The sequence below is a fragment of the Falco cherrug genome, chromosome 3 (assembly GCF_023634085.1).
Source record: "Falco cherrug isolate bFalChe1 chromosome 3, bFalChe1.pri, whole genome shotgun sequence".
Taxonomy (NCBI): Eukaryota; Metazoa; Chordata; class Aves; order Falconiformes; family Falconidae; genus Falco; species Falco cherrug.
In genome coordinates this window covers 5,328,324-5,348,379 of record NC_073699.1, presented here as the reverse complement: position 1 = coordinate 5,348,379, position 20,056 = coordinate 5,328,324, and the positions used below count along the sequence as shown (strand labels likewise).

The 20,056-nt window shown below is 40.4% G+C and overlaps 1 protein-coding gene across 4 annotated transcripts in view; it reads left to right on the top strand.

The window, feature by feature from the left end:
* The window catches only part of TRAPPC9 (trafficking protein particle complex subunit 9), a 508,568-nt gene that overhangs the window by 395,397 nt on the left and 93,115 nt on the right, over positions 1-20,056 (top strand). The window contains exon 22 of one of the 4 annotated variants that reach the window (XM_055703591.1): positions 2,944-3,273. The exons of the other annotated variants lie outside the window; for them this stretch is intronic. Within the exon in view, the coding sequence (XP_055559566.1) occupies positions 2,944-2,972 (29 nt within the window). The 3' untranslated portion in view covers positions 2,973-3,273. Of the gene's footprint in view, positions 1-2,943; positions 3,274-20,056 lie in introns of those variants that run through there. 4 annotated transcript variants of the gene reach the window in all.

The following is a 20,056-nucleotide window of genomic DNA, read 5'->3' as shown; positions in this document are numbered from 1 at the left end:
AGTCCTTTACTGAGCTCTGTACTAAGGAGAAAAGTTATCCAGTGGTAGGAGATGTAAGCAGGAGCCTGTCACTGGTGTCTTTGCAGGCCTTGGACAGGCCATTGAACTGTGCCTTGATTCCTTCATTAGCAAAATTAAATTAGGGATAGACATTTTGGTTTGGAATATTGTGATGAACATAGGTGAGTAAATTTGAATAGTTTTTCAAATGTGTTTGCCAGTAAGCTGAATTTAACCATCCAGATAATTGCAGCTAATACTAATAGTACATTAAATCAATTTTATTTCATATGTTTTCCTTTAAGCAATCAAAACTGAAACAATGTACAATTTGATTTAATGTCTTCAGAGTTCTCCTTGGGGACATACCGCGGGGTTGAGCCTGCTATATTCCCTACTATTTTGCAAAAGAAATCACAGCTCTTTTCCCCAGAAAGTTTACAAGGTAAACACCATGGTAAATGCAGTGATATGTACATATTTTGATTTCATACGTGTCTTTTCCCAACAGCCTTTGATGTTAATCCTGAAAACAAATTTGTACAGTTTCTTTTGGGGGATTCAGGTCTATGAGGCTTGGTTTTCCCAACAGCAGATGGATTTTCATTTCTTTGTTCCATTTAATTCATTATTCTTATTAACCTGATCCCTGAAGGTATGCAGCATTCCTTATTGCTTTGCTTTCCCGTGGCAAAGTAGCTAAATACATCTTCACTGTAAGTTGGTTTTATACAATAAGAATCAGAGAAAAGTTAAACATTACTGCAGAGAGACTTTCTTGAGAGAGCTAGGAGTGTCTGCTAGGTGAGTGACCAGAGATGGATAGATGTCTTTAACTTTGTAAATGTTATGACGTTCGAAGTCTAAGATGAAATATCACTGTGTCTTGGGCTCAGTCAGCATTCAGGAGATGAATGCACCTGTCGTTGGCATTGTGATTAAAAAGCATAAAGTGGCATAAATCCAATAAATTATTCCAGAAGCTTGTGATGTTTTTTGCATCTTTTAAATACGAAAACTTAGAGTTTCCTTATGACAGGGGTTAAGAAATACCTCGGTGAACTACAGAGTAATAGATTCTCTACTTAAAATTATGATCCGTATAATAATGAATATATGGCAAAAAAAAAAAAAAGGAAACAAAAAAAAAAAAACCAAACCATGGCAATAAAGGGAGACAGCCAAATCCATGGGAAAAAAAACAACCTGAAAACATGCCCAGTAATATATTTGAAACAGTATGTGAATTATTGAAACTAGAGCTGAAAAACCAAGCTAGCTCTAATGTAAGTAAATGGGGTATTTGAGGTAATAGCAAGAACTTAGGTGAATGAGTCCACCGAGATAGAGCTGTGCTGTTCTGCCACATCCATCCCTGTCCACACTGCCTCCAGTGATCTGTGTTTTGACTTTTTGCTGAGGATGCTTGAAAAGACTACGGTCTACCCAGCAGAAATCTGGTTTTCCTAGACTGTATGAGTATGATAGAGATTTTAGCATAATGTTTTTGATGTATTTGTTTTGATTAGAAGAAAAAAATATGCTTTTTGATCCCTATATCTTCTGAGATAAACTGACAGCCTGTGGATTTCTTCTGTATGTATTAATGTAACATTAATATATTTATATTGATTCTATATTAATTTATTATATTTATATTATAATAATATAGCATGTTATTATATATAATAAAATGGTAATACAAAATATATTAATTTATATTAATATAAAAATAACAGTAATGAACAATAACACAAAGGCCTTTGGAACTAACAGCAGGAGGAAGCATTGTCCCAACTCTGTAGAAAGGACGTCCAGAGTGGAAATGAGAATAAGTACAACATGAATTAGCTATTCGAAGGTTTTGATCTCCAGGCAAATTGCTGTTTAGCAAATAGCAAATTTTCAGTGCAGACTAGACAGTCAAAATTAAGGCTTTTGAAAATAATGTTTCGGTTAAAGTGGAAGATCAGGAGATTTCAGTTAGGAATTGCACACTGTCTGAGAAATTATGCTAGAGGACTGTGCGTGCATGTGTCTTACAAGGTGTAGCGACTGAAACAGATGTGGGGAGGTCATGAGGAACATCTCTGTGTCTTCAAGATTTTTGAGGATATTAATACTATGGTAATAGTAGTGTTTGGCACTTATGCAGTTTCACATATCTGATGCATGGTAAAGCCATTAAGGGATCCTCATGACATGTCTGTGAATGAAGAATAGTTGCTGATAAATTCACATTCTATGACTTAAAAATGCATGCTTTGATCCTTGGGAAATTTCCTGTTTCTCTGTTAGTGAGTCAGTGGCAAACCATGGTTTTAACTTAGATGTGTTTCATACTCACAATCTACTATTTGAGCAGTGTATGTTGACAAGCCATAAAAACCTAGCTGGTTTCAAGGAAAAAAAGAAAAAAATATAAATAAATGAATAAATAAGCCCCAAGGCAACAACCCAGTATGTTCATTGCTACAAATATAAATACATTTAATAATAATCCTCTTTTTTCCCCATCTTGTTTTCATTCATACCCTCAGGTTTTCTGTCTTGAATTCATGGCTTCAAGTGGTGTGTCTGCTGCAGTGTGTTAAAGATGTGAGAAGGAATCAGGCCGAAAGCTTACCATGTCCACCTCCAGTGCAGTGCTAATATCTTTCATTCTGAAATTTAGAAAAAAAATCGCAGAAATACCAGAGTATAGCAGAATTGTTTGACTTGTTATTTTTTACTGTTCCATTGGTAAATGAAGGAAGTTCTCATCATCTCCCAGTGATTTTTGAACAGCACTTCCCTCTTTCAGTTGCAGAGAAGTGTATATATTTGTCATTTGGGGTAACACGTCTAATGCCTTGAAGACCTTGCATGATTTGCTTATGTTAAATTCAGTGTCATTGATCCAAAGTCAACTCTCTGAGCATTACCCCTTGCCTTGTCCTCCAGGGCTGCCGTTCTTAGGTCTCAGATCTTGAACCTTGTGATGTCTAAGCCACCGGTCACAGACAAGATCGCCAGCATTGCTGGCAGACACAGGAAATTGAAAAGCTGAAATAGAGGCCGACAAGGAGTATTACACCTGCTATCGCTCGCAGCTTTCAGCATTACTGCCTGTGGTCAGTGATGGGTGGTTACCTACTCATGCCCAAAGATCCTGAATTTTCCCTCTAAAACCTTTGAGCAATCACACCTTCAGCACATGTGGTTTTGTGCTCTCACAGGTAATGGCAGTGTTTTCAGAGCTCAGCTTTAATAAAACAAAATGCAACACATTTGAAACAAATCCTGTCTGGAAAATATATTTTAAAAAATTTCAACTGAACCAGTTTGGATCACTCGTGTACCTCCTCTGCTAGTCAGGAAGAGCATTTGTTTAATACTTTTCTTGAATGATTTTCTTGAATTCTTGAATTCCCCCAACAGATGCTTTTTTGTGGGGGGAGGGCAGTGAGAGCATGTGGCTTCTTATGGACCTAGTTAGAAATTCTGTTGCTAGGAAGCTTGTAAAGAAAAGTGTGGTATGAATAACATGAATACATACAGTAGTCCTCAAATAGCCCTTCTATCCATCTGTCACGTGTCAACATTTGTTTATGGAAATATCCTTTCCCAAATGTCAGTCACTTCATTCAAAACCTCATAAGTTTGCTGTAAAATTGTCATATTCAGCTATGCAGATGAGTCCAAGTAACTCCAGTGCAAATAATAATCTTTGACCTCAAGCAAAGCACTTTTATTATTGAGTTGCTGCATTTCTCCTTTAGCTTTCACTGCCATTGTTCAGCTGTATGTATAATTTATTCTTTTTTTTTTTTTTGTTACCGATTTCATAATTGAAATTTAAGCATTACACTGGGACAGGGCAAAGATTAATTCGATTTTAATTCATTTTTTAATTGCAGTTTCCTGCAATGCTTGAGTCACATTTTTCTGTGTATTTAGAGTTGCTGCATTGATCTAACATAAATATCAACCCACTTAAAGCTACATATTACTTTTAATCTGAGAAAAATCCTCTCTTTAGGAAGACATTTCATCTCTGTTCACCATGAAATTGCCACAAATGAGCAAGAATAGAGTTGTGCTGTTAATTCAATGTGTGTGGCCTTGATTCATTATTCTTTAAGGCATTTATGAATTATACTTTGAAAAGGGAATCTAGTTTTCAAAGAAATTTATGGATTTAATGTTATCTCAGAGATGTGTTTGAATTTTCCATGTTCTGTTTCCAGACTAATATATGCCTGGGCAAGGGCTATCTACTACCACTTGAGGTCACAGGAAAATGGTAAACATTTGTGCTAGAAAGAAAAATAGACTGGAGGATCTGGAATCACAGATGTCACCAAGTTGTTCCACTGTTCGGATGTGCTTTACAACTCAAACTCCAATTTGGAATTTCAGTTTACAGCAGGATCTCTGTCTTTGTTGCCAGGTACCATGTGTAAAAGAAAAAGAACTTGTGCTCAGTGGATTAATCTTGTTAATGGCATGCTGACAGGGCGATAATATGTGCCCATGTTGGTGCTTGTTCTCAAAAAGCTTCAAGGTTTAATGTTTCTACCCATTTTGTTCTTACGGGAAAGATGTCCCTGCTGTACATTGCTTACTTTCCTGGAAAGCTACCTGGGCCAGGAGAAATAACAGTGCCAGCAGGAAAAAAAAAAAAAAAAAAGAGCAGAACTTTAACTTGACTTCTAAATGGGTCTTAAGAATAAAAACAGGAAGATGATAGTCTGTTATGATAAAAGCCTTTTTAATCTGTACAATCTCAATAATTCTATCACTGTATAATGTCTCTATTTTAGGAAAGGGTCTTGTTTACCTCTTGCAGAAATTGGAGGACCACTAGGAATGTGGACCTGTTCATTCTTGTGGACCTGTTCATTCTTGTGTTAGCAATCATGCTGCTCTTAAGAATAAAAATTCAAGTTAATGACTTTTTGTTCCAAGAACAGGCAGAGGTAGCGTTCAATGTTACCTCCTGAGATCACTTTGAAGGAGCAGTCTACATCTGTCAGCCCTTAGTTGTGTAAGTAGGCACTAACTGCTGTGTCATATCACGGTCCTGCTATGCTTTCCCTGGGTTTGCTTTGCTTTCAGCAGCAATATTTCAGGAAGATCTGTGAGAATTTCAAGTGCCTTGTGATGAGGAGTGACAGCACCAAAGGGTGCAGCAGTGGCTGGCAGCTCCACCAGGAATGGGGAGCCACGGTGACAGTGAGGCACGCAGGACTGCTGAGCCAGGACGTGGGGCAGCAAGTCAGGATTGGGTCCAGAGATGGTGCCCAGTGTCACACACGGCCCAGTAAATCCAGAGCCGTGAGACAGCTCGGGGTCATGCCAGGAAGCCCAGGTATCAGTCCTGGGTCTGGATGGGGGAGGCAGGAGACCAGATGCAGACATAGCACATGCACAGCTGCAGTTTGAAATCAACTCCAACTTTTTTATCGATTTCACCCCTTTCACCACCACCTTTTTCTGCAAAGAACAGCATCTCGCAGCATCCCAGCAATGCCATGCCCCTGCCTGCGTGCCTGTATTTGCCAAGCGTGCAGTGTACAGTGGAGCATCAAAGACACAGCAGTAAACAGAGACTTACAGGAACTGTCCAAAGAAAGACTTACAGGAACTTCAGACAGCTCATGTTAATGGATTCACCACGTTATTTAGCCGTTCTGAAGAATCTTAGAAAAGCATCTATTCCCCAGCAACCGAAGAGCCATTTATTAAGGTGTCACACAAGTGGACTATTCTTGCTTGTAAAGTGTCACCTAAGCACTGGCCCTGCATATAATGTTTCCTACTTGGTGCCAGTGGGGAAGTTTTCTGATGTTAGGAATTTGAATATGTAATAAGCTTTTATATAAGTATCGGTGTGATTCCTTTAAGTTTCCTGGGCTTTAGGTGCTGTTTTGGATACTGGCAGCTTAAATGGTTTTATGGGTCATTTGTGCTGCCACTGTGGCATTACAGCACTTGGAAAGATTTTGGTGAATCTCTGCTCAGTACTACGTCTTCTTTTACAGAAAAACTTTTCTTGGTGAAGATGAAGAAACAGTGAAGGAATCCACAATGTCCATATCTATTTAAAATATGAATATATTTATTTATTGAGCAGGTAATCAGTCAGAAGAGGTATGAAGATACCTAGGTAGGGTGGCCTTCCACCACATGGTAATATAGAACATTGCAGAACTGCCTTGCCAGCAGATTTTACTGCAACCTTGCCAGTGTTTCAATAAGGCACCTGGGAATTACTGTGTTTTTACACGACATTTGGTACTGTTTCACACTTAGGCTTTGAAAAAGAGAAGTGAAACAGGAAAGGATTAAGCCTGTTAGTAAAACTGTAAGTCAGAAACTTGCACAGCAAGTGCTGGTAACGTGCCCAGCTGTAGCTGTTGTAGATACCGGTGCTTAGCCTATTTTAAATTTGCTTGTGTTCATAGTATTTAGGCATCAGCAATGAGTTGTTTCATGTTCCACAATAAAACCAGAGCTTTGCCTGAAGTTTCTGTGACTGAGCCCAGAGGTCTATTTTTCTGGTAGTTGATAAAATAGATCCAGAACAGGAAGGTGAATGTAAAGAATTTGGGGAAGTGCAGTTTGAGTCAGCTCTTTGATTCCTTGTGCTTGCACCGCGAGTGCTGAAGTGATTTTTTACATATATTTTTCTGGTAGGTTTTTTTTCCCATGCTACTAGTTATGAATTTTCTCTCAATGAGGTGTTGAGGTTTGATATATGAAAGGATCTCTTCTCCAGAATCCATATAATCTGTATGATTTGCTGTATGCCTTAAAGCTGCTGTGTGGTCAGGTGTACTCATTCTGGAAAGATGACAGGAAGATTTCTGGTAAGAATTGAGTGGAAGTCAGGGTTGTACTTCAACTAAGGTAATTGCAATCCTGAATTTTCTCAACAGTTTAACTTTTAATACACCTTTATTCTAAACTTAGAGGTGATCTGAATGTTGGTTTTTCAGCAACCAGGATGAGTGGAAATATTATGTAGGTGGCTGGCTAAGGGGTTTTATCGCATCTCTAAAATAGAAACAATATTCCTTTTCATTTGTGTGGAGACTTTTGCCTGAGGATGTTAATGCAAGTTTATAACATTCTTGGGAAGAAGAACATTACTAAATCTAGTCTGTCAGTAGATTAGATTTAGTCACACTCCAGCAGAAAGAGTGTACCCCAGTGGGGAGCAAAACCATGTTTTCCCCATCTCTTGAGTTTAGAGCTTATATTGGACAGAGTCACTGTTCTTGGGGGCAGATACATATTTATAGATAAATAAGTCCTTTGCAGTGCTCGTTTTGTCTTCTCAGTATGGTCCATCAAATCGTAGCAAACTACTCGCAGATCATTGGAATCAAACTGTGACTAATGTACGCGAGCTTATGCCATCCTAAGAGCAATGCTCCATGTTTTATGCAGCAATGAAATCTGGTTTAAATTAGGGGATATCTTTTGTGTGGTATGAATGAACATAAAACAGCATAGCACTTCCAGGACTTCCCTTTGAAACTCTGAGAAATGGGTAAGAGTTGTCTCATTCAGGGATCAAAGCTCATGGTGATCCATCCACCTAAGGAATACACAGGCTCTGTTACAAAGTTTTAAAAGCCACAGTATGGGTTTATCTTTGTTAATCATGAAATTGAGGTTAGCATCCTCAACTAATGTTAGCTGGCTGATGCCGTGGGTAGTTCCCTTTCAGAAATGTATTTCTCACTTTGAAATACCTTTTCGTCCCCCTTCTTGTTTTTCCTCACCTTATTTTTCCTATTTGGCATGTAGAGACTGACAGAAGTTTGTTGATTAGACACTGAGATGATACTGCTGCTTTGGTACACTGGTCCTGGCAGGGCTGTGAAACACTTCTTTCTCCAGTGGTCTTGTCCTCTTTCTTCCTTTGGAGGTATGCTGGTCAATTTTGATAGAAGATGGCATCTTAACTTTGTCCCCATAAGCCCTCTGTGCCGTCTAGTTAGTATCATTGTAACTATGGTCAGGTGAAGCATAGAATGCACATGAGCTATTTAAGGCATTTACTGAAGACATCAATGGAAGAGCACGTGGAAGTTTATTCTGTCAATAATTGCCTGAACTTTTTCAGGACTGACAGTACATGGAAAATAAAGTGACTGTATGTAAGAAAAGGCTGCAGAGAGGGGGGGTGGAGAATAAGGTGGGAAAGGTGGCGGTGGAGGCAGGGCAGGTTCAGTGGTACTGTGAACTAAGTCGTGCTTCAAAGTGAGCGCCTGTGGGCTCGCTCCATAAAGCCAGCTAGGAAAGCTTCCTTCATCAGTTTCAGTTTCTCTGCTTTATGGAAAATTCACACAAACTGTACCTGTCTTGGAAATGCCTCATTGTTTGCAGACAGAATTTATAAATAGATACGTTTATGTGGCAGTTGATTTAAAAAAATATAATCCAAATAACAAACTTCCTGGGTGATGAATGCTACGTGCTTGCCTAAGGAATCAATACCTTCTTTGATTTTCACAGTATGCATTCAATTTATATCTGCTGAGAGAAGCAGGGATGCACTTTTCTGAAGGAAACAAAATGATTCTTTAGGTGGTTTATAAAGAATATTTTATTTGCAGATGAAGAATATCATTTGCGAATGTAATGGATCTGTCAGTTGCAAATTTTCTATGTATACAAAAAGAGATCAAAGATACAACCTTCCTAAAATAGACCTCTTTATGTAATCATTATAAAGTACTACCACAGGCAAGATAAATAGAGACTCATTGTGGTGATAATATACTTAGAAAATTGAGTTCAAGCCTAATAAGGAAAGTATTTTGCTATTATTGCTGTTCATATATTTTAATTATTTATAAGCATACCATCAAGAGGAAGATAGGGGCTTTACAGATAGATAGATAGATAGATAGATAGATAGATTAAAAAAGCGGATATCTTTTTCCTTTTTTCTTTCTTAAAAGTTTTGACCAGTATAATTTTGTGCAAAATGTTTTATGTGGACTATCTGATGTCAGTTAAAAGTGGGAAGGAAATGAGAATAAAGTAACAGAGGTTTGAGTATTTTACTCATGTGAAAGGAACCAACAACTAAATTAATTTCCAGCACGAAGCACCATTTCAGTTGCTTTTGCTAGGGAAATAAGGTATGAGCTTTCAGGTTGTGTTTCATGAGCAGCTTGATAAAACCATTGTATAGTTTCAGCAGAGGCGGAGAAATCAGGATCCTGGCATCATTTTTGCAGAAACCTTAACTTGGATGTATAGAAGCAGAGATTTAGTGTTGTTTATAAATGTTTCTAGAGCTAGGGCCTAAAAAGAGAAAATAACTAGTAGAGTTTTAGTTCACCTTGTTACTAATATAGAAAAGGTCAGCAGAAGATCCAGCAGCTAGAAGCACTTCTGCAGCCTGCTGCCCCCCCTTCCTCGAATGAAGGAGTCTTTTTATCCTTTTTCTTTTTCTCTTTTTCTTTTTCTTTTTTTTTTTCAGTAGTCATTTAATTATTTTTTGGCCAAGCTCTGCTTACTGCAGTATCTTTCAGACTAATTTAGGCACTCCAGCTTTTGAATGATTAATGTTGACTGTGCTCAGAAATATCATTGAATCTTTCCAGCCCTGAGATGCGCTGAAGTGTATGAACTGGTTTTGATGTGAAGTTCACCGTGCCGAACAGGAATAACTAACGTGTGTCTGGACTGGGCTGATATATGTATTTTGTAAGCAACTGGATGACCTTGCTGTCTTAGCCAGTCATAAGGCTGTGTCTGAGTTAGTCTGATGGTTTTGTTGCGGGGTGGGGGCTCTGGTGTTGCTGCTTTCACGGGTTTTCTCTTGAATATCTTTTTTTATATTATTCCCCCTCACATGTAATACTTGTAACTCTAATTCTGATTACTCTATATTCATACCTTTATTTTAACCTTTTCCATCTTTACAGTATCGGCAATACTCACTCCGATGACATATATGAAACCATTTCATTTTAACTAAATCCAAGTCCAGCATTTGCCTCGTAGCTCTAGTTTTTATTAAACAACCCACTGCCATCTACCATTACCACTTCTTCTTTGTCCTTTGACCAATTTTTGTTTATAAATAAAAACCTGAATTAATTTTTCATTGCAAGTCTAGTAACTCACAGTGGGGTGTGCTTTCCTGGAGTTCGAACAGGCAGTTACATGCACCATGTCCTCTTCATTCACTAATTTGTGTAGGTTGATCTAAAATTGCTTTCTGCATGAAATTAAATATCCTGGGAGAGAGCATGTTTTGAAAGCTGTGTGACAAGGAATGTTCATATAGTAATTAATATTCAGAAGAGAAGTTGGCTGTTAATTTTCACAAGTGTTCTATGATGGTGATAGTGCTTTAATAAAGAAGGCACTTCTCAGCTAGAGAAAATAGATAACAATTATCTGCAAACAACAATAGAAACTATACATCAAGTTGCTTATGTAGACATCCCATTCTTAAGATTTAGTGAGGCTTACTTTTAATTTTAGTTTCTACCAAGCCTTCCTGATTTATCACTTCACTGTCTCTCAGTTTTATTGTAGTGCTGAACTGAGCACAGTCTCCCCTCCATAAATAAACACCCCCCATTACTTTATTGTCTTAGTACAAAACTCAAAAAGTAATATTTAGACAAAAGATAAAGTTTGGTGGTTGTCTCCTCTGGTTTGTTGTGTCTTCTCATTAGCAGACCTGCTTGACAGTAGATGGAAAATGAAAAGGGAACAGAAAATCTGTCCCACCAGCTCAGGTGGTCCTTGCCACCCACTGTCCCTTCTCCAGGGCAAGGCTCTCCCAGGTCTTGTGAGCCAAGCTGAACATCCCTGTGAGCAGGAATTTCTGGTAACACTTGCCAAAAGACAAAGTGGCTTCATAACCCTCCCACAGTCTCACCTGTTCCCCTAAAGGTGAAAATGCACACCTCTCCCATGTCGTCTTTATTAATTCAAATAAAAATCTACTCCTTTGGTAGAGAAAGGAAAGTTCATAAAGCCTTCCTGAGTCATTTTGTGTATTCATACCTTGGAGAAATAATTTTAAAACATTTATTTGAGGTTGTCTTTTGATATTACTGCATCTAAAATACAAACCAGCTAATTGGTATCAACATGGGGTGTTTTCATGTATGTAAAATTTGCATATTGAATTTTAGAATTTCTTTTGAAATCAGACACAGTTACCAAAAAGCTCCAGGAAAGGCAGAGGCCACAGAACACTGCTCTCTTTGCTTGAACTTGCTTTAATTACTCTAACATTGCCCAGCAAATTATTCAGGTCTTAATTTTTAGGTGGGGGATACAGTCCTAATATCAGCGTATATATTAATGGCAAGTGAGAGGCTGAGAAGAAGGAAGAATCCAATAAAAAATTATAACATAAGAGAAACCAGGTACCAGTGATTATTGGTGCTGACGTCCCCTGCCCATGCTTTCTGCCCTGAGTCAGGACCTTTCCATCAGTTTATGGAATCTGATTTAAGTTATGATTCTGCTCTTTAACGTCTGGAGAAGAGATGAGGTCAAACCCAAAGGAGTTGTCCTATACCTGGTAGGAACCTACAGGTAGCACAGCATCATAGAGCTGAGTTGTGAGCGTGATGGGTTATCCTGTTGCATCCCTGTTGTATCAGTTTTTCTGAGACTTGTGGAAAGAGCCTGGCATTTTAAATGTGAGTGAGTTCATTGCACAGAGAAGTGAATTTATGGTTGGAAAAGTTTAGGAACCATTAATACAAACCGTCATGACTATGTGTCTTTGTCTCCAGTTCGATACTCACAAGGGCCAAAACTAAAAGGTGAACTAGTTCTTCTAACAACTTTATACCTTCTGGATTCTGTGTTGGCTGATCACACTATGATGGCAAAATTGGTCCTAGTCTTCTATCTCATCTTCCTTTCTAAATGCCATATATTGGCAGGAGTGGCTGATGCCCCAGAAGGCTGCGCTGCTGCTACAGCAAGACCTGGGCAGGCTGGAGAGCTGGGCAGAGAGGAGCCTGGTGAAGGTCAGCCAGTGTAAGGTCCTGCCCTGGGGAGGGACAGCCCCGCGCACCAGTACAGCCTGGGGGTGACCTGCTGGGGGGCACCTCTGCGGAGAGGGGCCTGGGGGTGCTGGTGGGCAGCAGGTTGCCCATGGGCCAGCAGTGTGTCCTCGTGGCCAAGAAGGTCAGTGGGACCCTGGGGGGCACCAGGAGGAGCGTGGCCAGCAGGTGGAGGGAGGTGATCCTGCCCCTCTGCTCTGCCCTGGTGAGGCTGCGCCTGGAGTGCTGTGCCCAGTGCTGGGCTCCCCAGTTCCAGAGACAGGGAGCTACTGGGGAGGGTCCGGCGGAGGCTACAGGGATGGTGAGGGGACTGGAGCATCTCCCGTCTGAGGGAGGGCTGAGAGAGCTGGGCCTGTTTAGCCTGGAGAAGAGAAGACTGAGGGGGGGGGGTCTTATCAGTGTCTACAAGTATCTTGAGGGCGAGTGTGAAGAGGACGGGGCCAGGCTCTTTTCAGTGGTGCCCAGCGACGGGACAATGGGCAACAGGCACAAACAGTAACACAAGAAGTTCCATCTGAGTCTGAGGAAGGACTTTTTTGCCTTGATGGTGACAGAGCCCTGGCACAGGCTGCCCAGAGAGGCTGTGGGGTCTCCTTCTCTGGAGACATTCAAAACCCACCTGGACGCAATTGTGTGCAACCTGCTGTAGATGAAGCTGCTTTAGCAGGGGGTGGGCTGGGTGATCTCCAGGGGTCCCTTCCAGCCCCGGCCAGTCTGTGGTTCTGTGATTGCCCTTTGGTGGGTTGATGTTTCAGTCATTAAACCTTTGGATAAGCAAAGCATTGTGTCGACAGGAGTGAAGGGGGAGGATCTCAGCAGGTCTCCTGAGAAGACTGGAGAGGGGGTGTGTTGTCTGCACAAACTCCTGCCAATTTGTCTTGAGTTCCATGGCGAGGTGCCTCCTGCATGAGTCAGACTGGATCATTCCAACAAAAATGCTGTCATGAGTGGCCGGAAGGGGACATTATTCCATTTGTGCTTTGACTTACTACTGTGCTTTCCCAAGTCTACTGGAATATCTCTTGGGGGAGGGAGAAAGGAGGGAAGAGCCAGACATACCAAACACTTAAGGCTGGTGACGTCTCACATGAAAAACCTATTTCTGAAGAAGAAAAATTCTATTTGAATCTAACTAAAGATGATTAAAAAAAAAAAAAAATCTTGTGTAGAGGGAAGCAGGAAAAAAAGACAAAAATTGTTGATCTGATTCTTCCAAAAGAAGATTTGGCCTCTAAAATGTTATGGAGCTGAAAGCAAGATTGTGTGTACTAAAGAAATACTCAGTAGCACATGGGAATATGGATTTCCTTTCCTGTGTGTGTGCCCTAGCCCTTCTGCTGGTTCTATAGCTGCATATAGAAAGTGCTGTGTGTGATGTGCTACTGTAAGGAGGGCCTGGAGAAGGTGTATTTCAGGTCATCCTCTAGCCAAGCAGTTAACAGTCTCGTAGAAACTGGGAGACGAATGGATAATCCTGGCTTTGTGTGGCTAGAGAGAGGATATTCGTGTAAGTGATTAAATTTGGAGTTCTATCAGGTTTTGAGAACCGAACTTTCGAAACCAAACCTGGCCTATTCCAGCCCCTCCATGGAAAGCTTGCTGCTTTCCTAGGGTTTATTATTAATGTAGTCTGGAGATCTAGCAATGGGATTTCTACCGCTTCCTCAGCTGGTGGTCTGGAGGCTGATCTATTATTTCCAAGATATGTTTGCCAGGATCTGAAACAGTACTCAGAACTTTCCTGTTCTTCCATGTCCTTCATTCAAGTTATAGCTACAATTTTCAAAAGTAATTATAGAGGTTCTGAAGAAGGAAAAATAGAGTATTTTTAAAGCAGCTGGGCCACAACCTTTTTCTGAAAGGGGGGAGTGAGAAAGCATTAATAATAGAGAGATCCCTGTTACTAATGGGTAAAATATCCCTATTTGCACTCAGGTAATGACTGTTCATTTTAGTATTTGTAAAACAGGGAAATATTTAGATTTCTCTTGTAGTTTGTGTAACTTTGGGCTGAACACCATTTGGCAATGGTACTTCAGTTACTGCAAAGGTTTCTTTGGTTCCTCTCTTGAGGGAAATAAAACCACATCAGGAAAAGCTGCAGGTACTCATGGTTCTTCCTAGCCACGTGCTAAAGCATTCAGCCTTGTAGCTACAGAGATCAACTGAGCTATAAACTGTGGATACAAAGCACTTTATAACCTACCAGCACAAGGTACTGTTTTGCAAAGCAATCTATAGTGCTATCCCAGCCTGGCCAGAGAAGGTACATAGCCACCTTGCAGGTGAGAAGCATGTTTTAAAACAAGGCAGGCAGGACAGTTTGGAATCGTGCTGTAATGAGGGCCCTCTAAATGCATCAGAAAGGGTGCTCAGCTGTATATTGAGGAGGTGTAGTCTTGTCTGTAGTCTGGGAAGGTGATATTTGATGACATTGCATCTGCACTTCCTCATGTTATTTATACCCAAAGATATTGCCTTCTATGCCTGATATAGTCTCTGTATTATCTCTGGTACATGTAGTCTCCCTCAGGCTTCATGAAAATGAGGCATTTATTATTTCACTTGAAAATTAGATTTTACCTAAATACATCCACACTGATTACAGAAAGCGCCGCAAAAATCTTCGCTTTTAGGTTTGTGTGAATGTTTCCATCCTAATTCCTTGACTGCAGCATTCGTGAATTTTCCCTCTGACGAGAAGTTTTTCCTGTCCTGATTTCTGCTTGAGGACTAATACGTGGTATTTCAACTTCGAGTAAAAGTTGTTCATCTGCTTTTGAACAGAATGGTAGACAGAAATATTATTTTTCTTATTCCTGAGTAAGCACAAGCAAATAGATCTTGGTTATATCCTTGATTATATAGCGCACCACTCACAGCTTGAATACCTTTACAGTTTGTAAGGCATAATTCATCCCTTAAAGGGTTAAGCAGAATTTTTTTGTGGTATTACAGTAGTTTCTTGTTTGGGCTTTTGCAGTTTTTCTAAAGAATGTTTGGTGATGGCTAAAAGAGAAAGCATGTGTTTTTTAAAGTGTTATTTTCAATGTTAACTGTATTTGAAAGAAAAAGTCTTTTGGGTAGAACTTCAGTGGTTTGGTGAGCGCTTTGTATCAAACAATGGCACCATGAGTCCCATAGCCCACACCATGATCTGGAAGAAGAAAGCAACCCAACCTGTTATTTCTGTTGAGACCGTTCAACGTGTTTTACCTGTGTTAAAGTACCGCCTTAGGGGACCACTGAGAAGGGCTTGGTCTAGGAATTTGTTCTGTTCAATGTCATAACAATAAATGCAACTATATTGGCGTGGAAAAGAACTGGGGCAAGTACTTAGCTCAGGGCAGCCGCTGATACTTCTTGTATGAAACCATTTGGCTCTGATCACTCTCAGGGTGCTCAAAATTGACAAAATGCTTGGAAGTTACAGGATTCATCTCAATTTGTATTGCTTCACTCTGCACAAAAGAGGCCAGCAAGGAGGTTTCTCTGTCTCCAGAGAAGGAGAAAAAAGCATATTTGGCCAGCTGAGATGACTGGCAATTACTCCTAAAAAGTAGCATCCACGCCAATGTGCCATTCCTCATGTTTGTTAAAATGTAAGTGGACAAATTACTACTTCACTTCTAAATCACCAGAAGCACATGAAGTCATAAAGATGGGATGCTTTGAGTTTTGGCAGATATGGATGGAGAAGGAAATTGTTTGCCAAATTTATATTATCTGCCAGGGTTCAACCTTTCAATTTTTTCCTATTTAGCTCTTGCAAAGAAGGGCAACCTTTAAAAATTAGTAAGTGCAGTAATGATAAATACAACAGTGGAAGGGAAAGAAGAACAGTTTAGTTTAAAGGAAGACTTGGCAATCATAAAGGAACATCCTTAAAAAAACTTCAAAATTGTTATGTAAATTAGACCACTGCATTCCTTTCTGAAATTTACTGAGTGGGCTTAAGCACAGGCTTTGCTTATCAGAAGCAGTGTCTTCTTCAGCCTCAGTACATAGTTGAAAACTTCTCTGTGCCTGCTAAGAGAGAGCTACAGTGATGCTTGTTGCTGGCATGCTTCTGCCTCTCTTGTTCAATATCATCAGAGCATATTTGAGGTTCTTGAATAAGTTCTTGAATAAGAATAACAATGAAAGCAAATCAGCACCATCCACTTTCATGTGTTAAATTCTTTAAAGAATTAGGGGAAGGCAAGAGCACTGGAGATGTATGTTGGTAAAGCAGAGGCATGGTATACCAGCTACTTCAAAATTCAGTAGATTTGCATGCATAGCTAGAAATATGTCTGGCTAAGTTATCACAAGTGTATTTTTAAGCACTTTGCATATTTACAGTAGAGCTTAACTGCAAATTCTTACATGACAAAGATGATCAGGCTAATTGGTTAGAGGGAAAAAAATACTAGACAAGGTGAGGCAAAATGGAGGTAGACAAATGTTCTGCAGAAAATCACTGCACAGTGTATAAAAGAGGTGGAATGATGGAATAAAGGGGCTTAGACCAACAGTTCCCATTTTGGACACCCCAGAAGAGAGAAGGGAGCTGGATGCAAATGGGTTTCATTGGGCAGGGTTGGGTCGTGGTTATGACATTGAGGACATCACAGGCAACCAATGTTGACACCCCGGAAAGGTGGGGAGAGAACTCCCTGCACTTTGATGCATGCAGAAAATAAGGAGGTTTCTTAGAACCGGTCCATCAGTAACTCTGGATAAGAGGAAACTGGGCACAGAGGGAGCCTCTGAAGTGCGTGTCTGAGTGGCATGAAGATGCCTTTAATCAGTGCTTGCTTTCCTGTATTGCCAAGTGTAGAGCAGGTGTGGACAGACAAATCCGATCTCAGATGGCAGCAGTAGCGTGCTCTAGCTGGCATGGCTGGCTGATGCAGAGAATGCTTTGAAGTATGTGCTTCATTTGCACTAGGTTGGCTTTTTTTTCACCCAACAGAAACTTTTTGTTCTCTTTCCAGTTCCTTCATGTAAACAGATGTTAAATTACAAGAACCTTGTCCCCCTCTCCAAATTATGGGAAAATTTACAGTATTGATGGCAGTTTGATGAAAATTTCACACATAGGGTTGTTTCCAAGCATCCATTAAGTCTATGTCTCTACAGTTTGGGATATCAACAAGGATGTTGTGCAGGACAGAGTCACATGCTTTGCACAAGTCCAGGTGGATGACATCAGTTGCTCTTCTCTCATCCACCAACGCTGTAACCCCATCACAGAAGGCCACCAAATTTTCAGGCATGATTGGCCCTTAGTGAAGCCATGTTGGCTGCCACCAGTTACTTCCTTATTTTCCATGTACTTTAGCATAGTTTCCAGGAGGATCTGCTCCATGATCTTGCTGGGCACTGGGGTGAAACTCACCGGCCTGTAGGTCCCCAGGTCTTCCTTATTTCCCTTTTTAAAAGTGGGGGTTGCATTTCCCCTTTCCCAGTCAGTGGGAACTTCACTGGACTGCCACAGCTTCTCAAATATGATGGATAGTGGCTTAGCCACTTAATCCACCAGTTCCCTCAGGACCTGTGGATGCATCACTTCAGGTCCCATAGAATTGTGCACCTTCAGGTTCCTTAGATGGTCTCAAACCTGATCATCTCTTAGTGGGCAGTTCTTCATTCTCCCAGTCTCTGTTTTTGCCTTTGGTGACTTGGGTGGTGTGGCTGGGTTGCTAGCTAGTGAAGACTGAGGCAAAAATGTCTTTGAGTACCTCAGCCTTTTCCATGTCCCTGGTAACAAGGTCTCCCATTTCCTTCTGGAGAGGGCCCATGTTTTCCCTAGTCTTCCTTTAATCAGTGATGTACCTATAGAAGTTTTTCTTGTTCTAGTTTTCTTTTCAGAGATGTCCCTGGCCAGATTTAATTCTATCAGGGCTTTAGCTTTCCTAACCTGGTCCCTGGCTGCTCAGGCAATTTCACTTTATTCCTCCCAGGCTACCTGTTCTTGCTTCCACCCTCTGTAGGCTTCCTTTTTGTGTTTGAGTTTGCCCAGGAGCTCCTTGTTCTTCCATGCAGGCCTCCTAACATTTTTGCCCAACTTTGTCTTTATTGTGACACATTGCTCCTGAGCTTGGAGGAGGTGATCCTTGAATATTAATCAGCTTTCTTGGGCCCCTCTTCTCTCCAAGGCTTTATCCCATGGTACTCTACCAAGCAGATCCCGGAAGAGGCCAAAGTCAGGTCTCCTGAAGTCCAGGGTAGTGATCTTGCCATGTGCCCTCCTCGCTGCCCTAAGGATCTTGAACTCCACAAATTTGGGGTTGCTATCATGTAATTTTTGTAAGTGATATGCTGAGGAGCCGCTTCCAGCACAACAACAAGGGTTGTGAACACCTCTGGGGTATCTTCATTGGCTTGAGGAGTCCCCATGCACATCCCTGTCTACTCCTTCATGAGGCATTCATGAGGTCCACAATAATTCCCTGATGAGAAGCATGCTAAAACCTGTTACTGGCAAGCTGTTGTTTCACCCTGTAGAAATGACTTAAGCTGGAATGTGCTGATAATTTACATGCTCCTCTGTTGTGTTTCTTATCCCAAATGAAATGTGCTTTTTGACATCGGTTAACTTCTCTGGGTAGTTTTGTCTACTTGGAGCACTGAATTGAACACCATGCAGAGGTAATGAGCCCGTGGTGTTGGAGACCAAAAAATTGATAATGCTTTGGAAACAGTACAGTATATTTTTTTCACTGCAACACTATGTCATCAGTGTGCCTGGGCAGAGATTTATAGTCTAGGCACTTGTCACTATGGAAGTAGGCAAAGGCCACTATATTAAACTGTGAAGCCGGCTGAAAGGCTGCAGGTTTTACTCTTTAGATTAGTGGTTTTAGTTATTGCAGAGCAAAGGAAAAAAATGCCTGAAGCCTGTAAATTGAAGCCTTTGCACTTCTGAAGTACACCAGCTTGTATTACTTTTGAAACTTGTCCCATTATTGATAACGGAACCTGTTCATAAAGTCTGTTTCCCCAAATGCTTACCAGAAAGAAAGGCTTACGCAAGAAAATTTATAATTATAGAGAGATCTCTCTTTTCTTTTTCTTAGTTTATTTGTGCTTTCTCTATTATGTAGAAACATATGGAAGAGAATAAATAGAAAAAACCATATGATGGGGGAAGGCAGAGAAATTTAGGAGCCATAGCCAAAAAAGAAAAAAAAAATGTGTTTCCACGTATGTCATTTTCATCACTACAACATATCAACTTAGCTTATAATCTGTCTCTTTGTTTATAAGAGTATCACAGTCCTAGCCAGAAGATGATGGACTGAAGCATGAACACTTGAACTGAAAGTGTGAATCGGCGCCTTGCGCTGGCGAGCTCCCTGCCACAGCCAAGATGGTCCAGCTGCCCTTTTGGGCATGTCCCGAATGGTGTGTAAAACACACACTGAATGAACAGTCTCTGGTGGAAGGTGGTTTTTTTTAACGATATATAGGAGATTTTATGCTGCTTCCAGTGACAGGATATTCCAGAGTCTTTCAGGCTTTTGATTTGATGATCAGGCCAGCTTTGCTTTCTGAAGACTTTGCAGAGATTTAAAATGAAAGCTGCAGACTGAAAGAAATGTGAGGAGAAGGAAGATGAGGTATTTTTATAGCCAAGAACAGAAGCATCTGCCCAGCACTGAGTTTTCCTGGCAAGTCAGGTCTGGTCAGTACAAGGCTCTGGGAAATTAAAATACATCCTCATGACTGATGGGGATATATAGCTCTTCATCAGTTCTGTTTTAGCTCATAAATATCCTTTAAACACCCTTATTAAGATACATGCCTTGCATAAAGTTGTGCAAATAATAAAATATTGCAAATATTTAGATAAATTAGAGCTTCTTCATTTAATTGTTGTATGTGGCTGAAGGACAGTGGGAACAGAGAGGATTTGAATAGCTTGAACTGAAATGCAGAAGCAAGTGGAAAGTTTTAAAATCTCCCTTGTCAAATACAGAAAGTCTTGTAATATTGATCCCTTGCTTTTGCATTAGTTT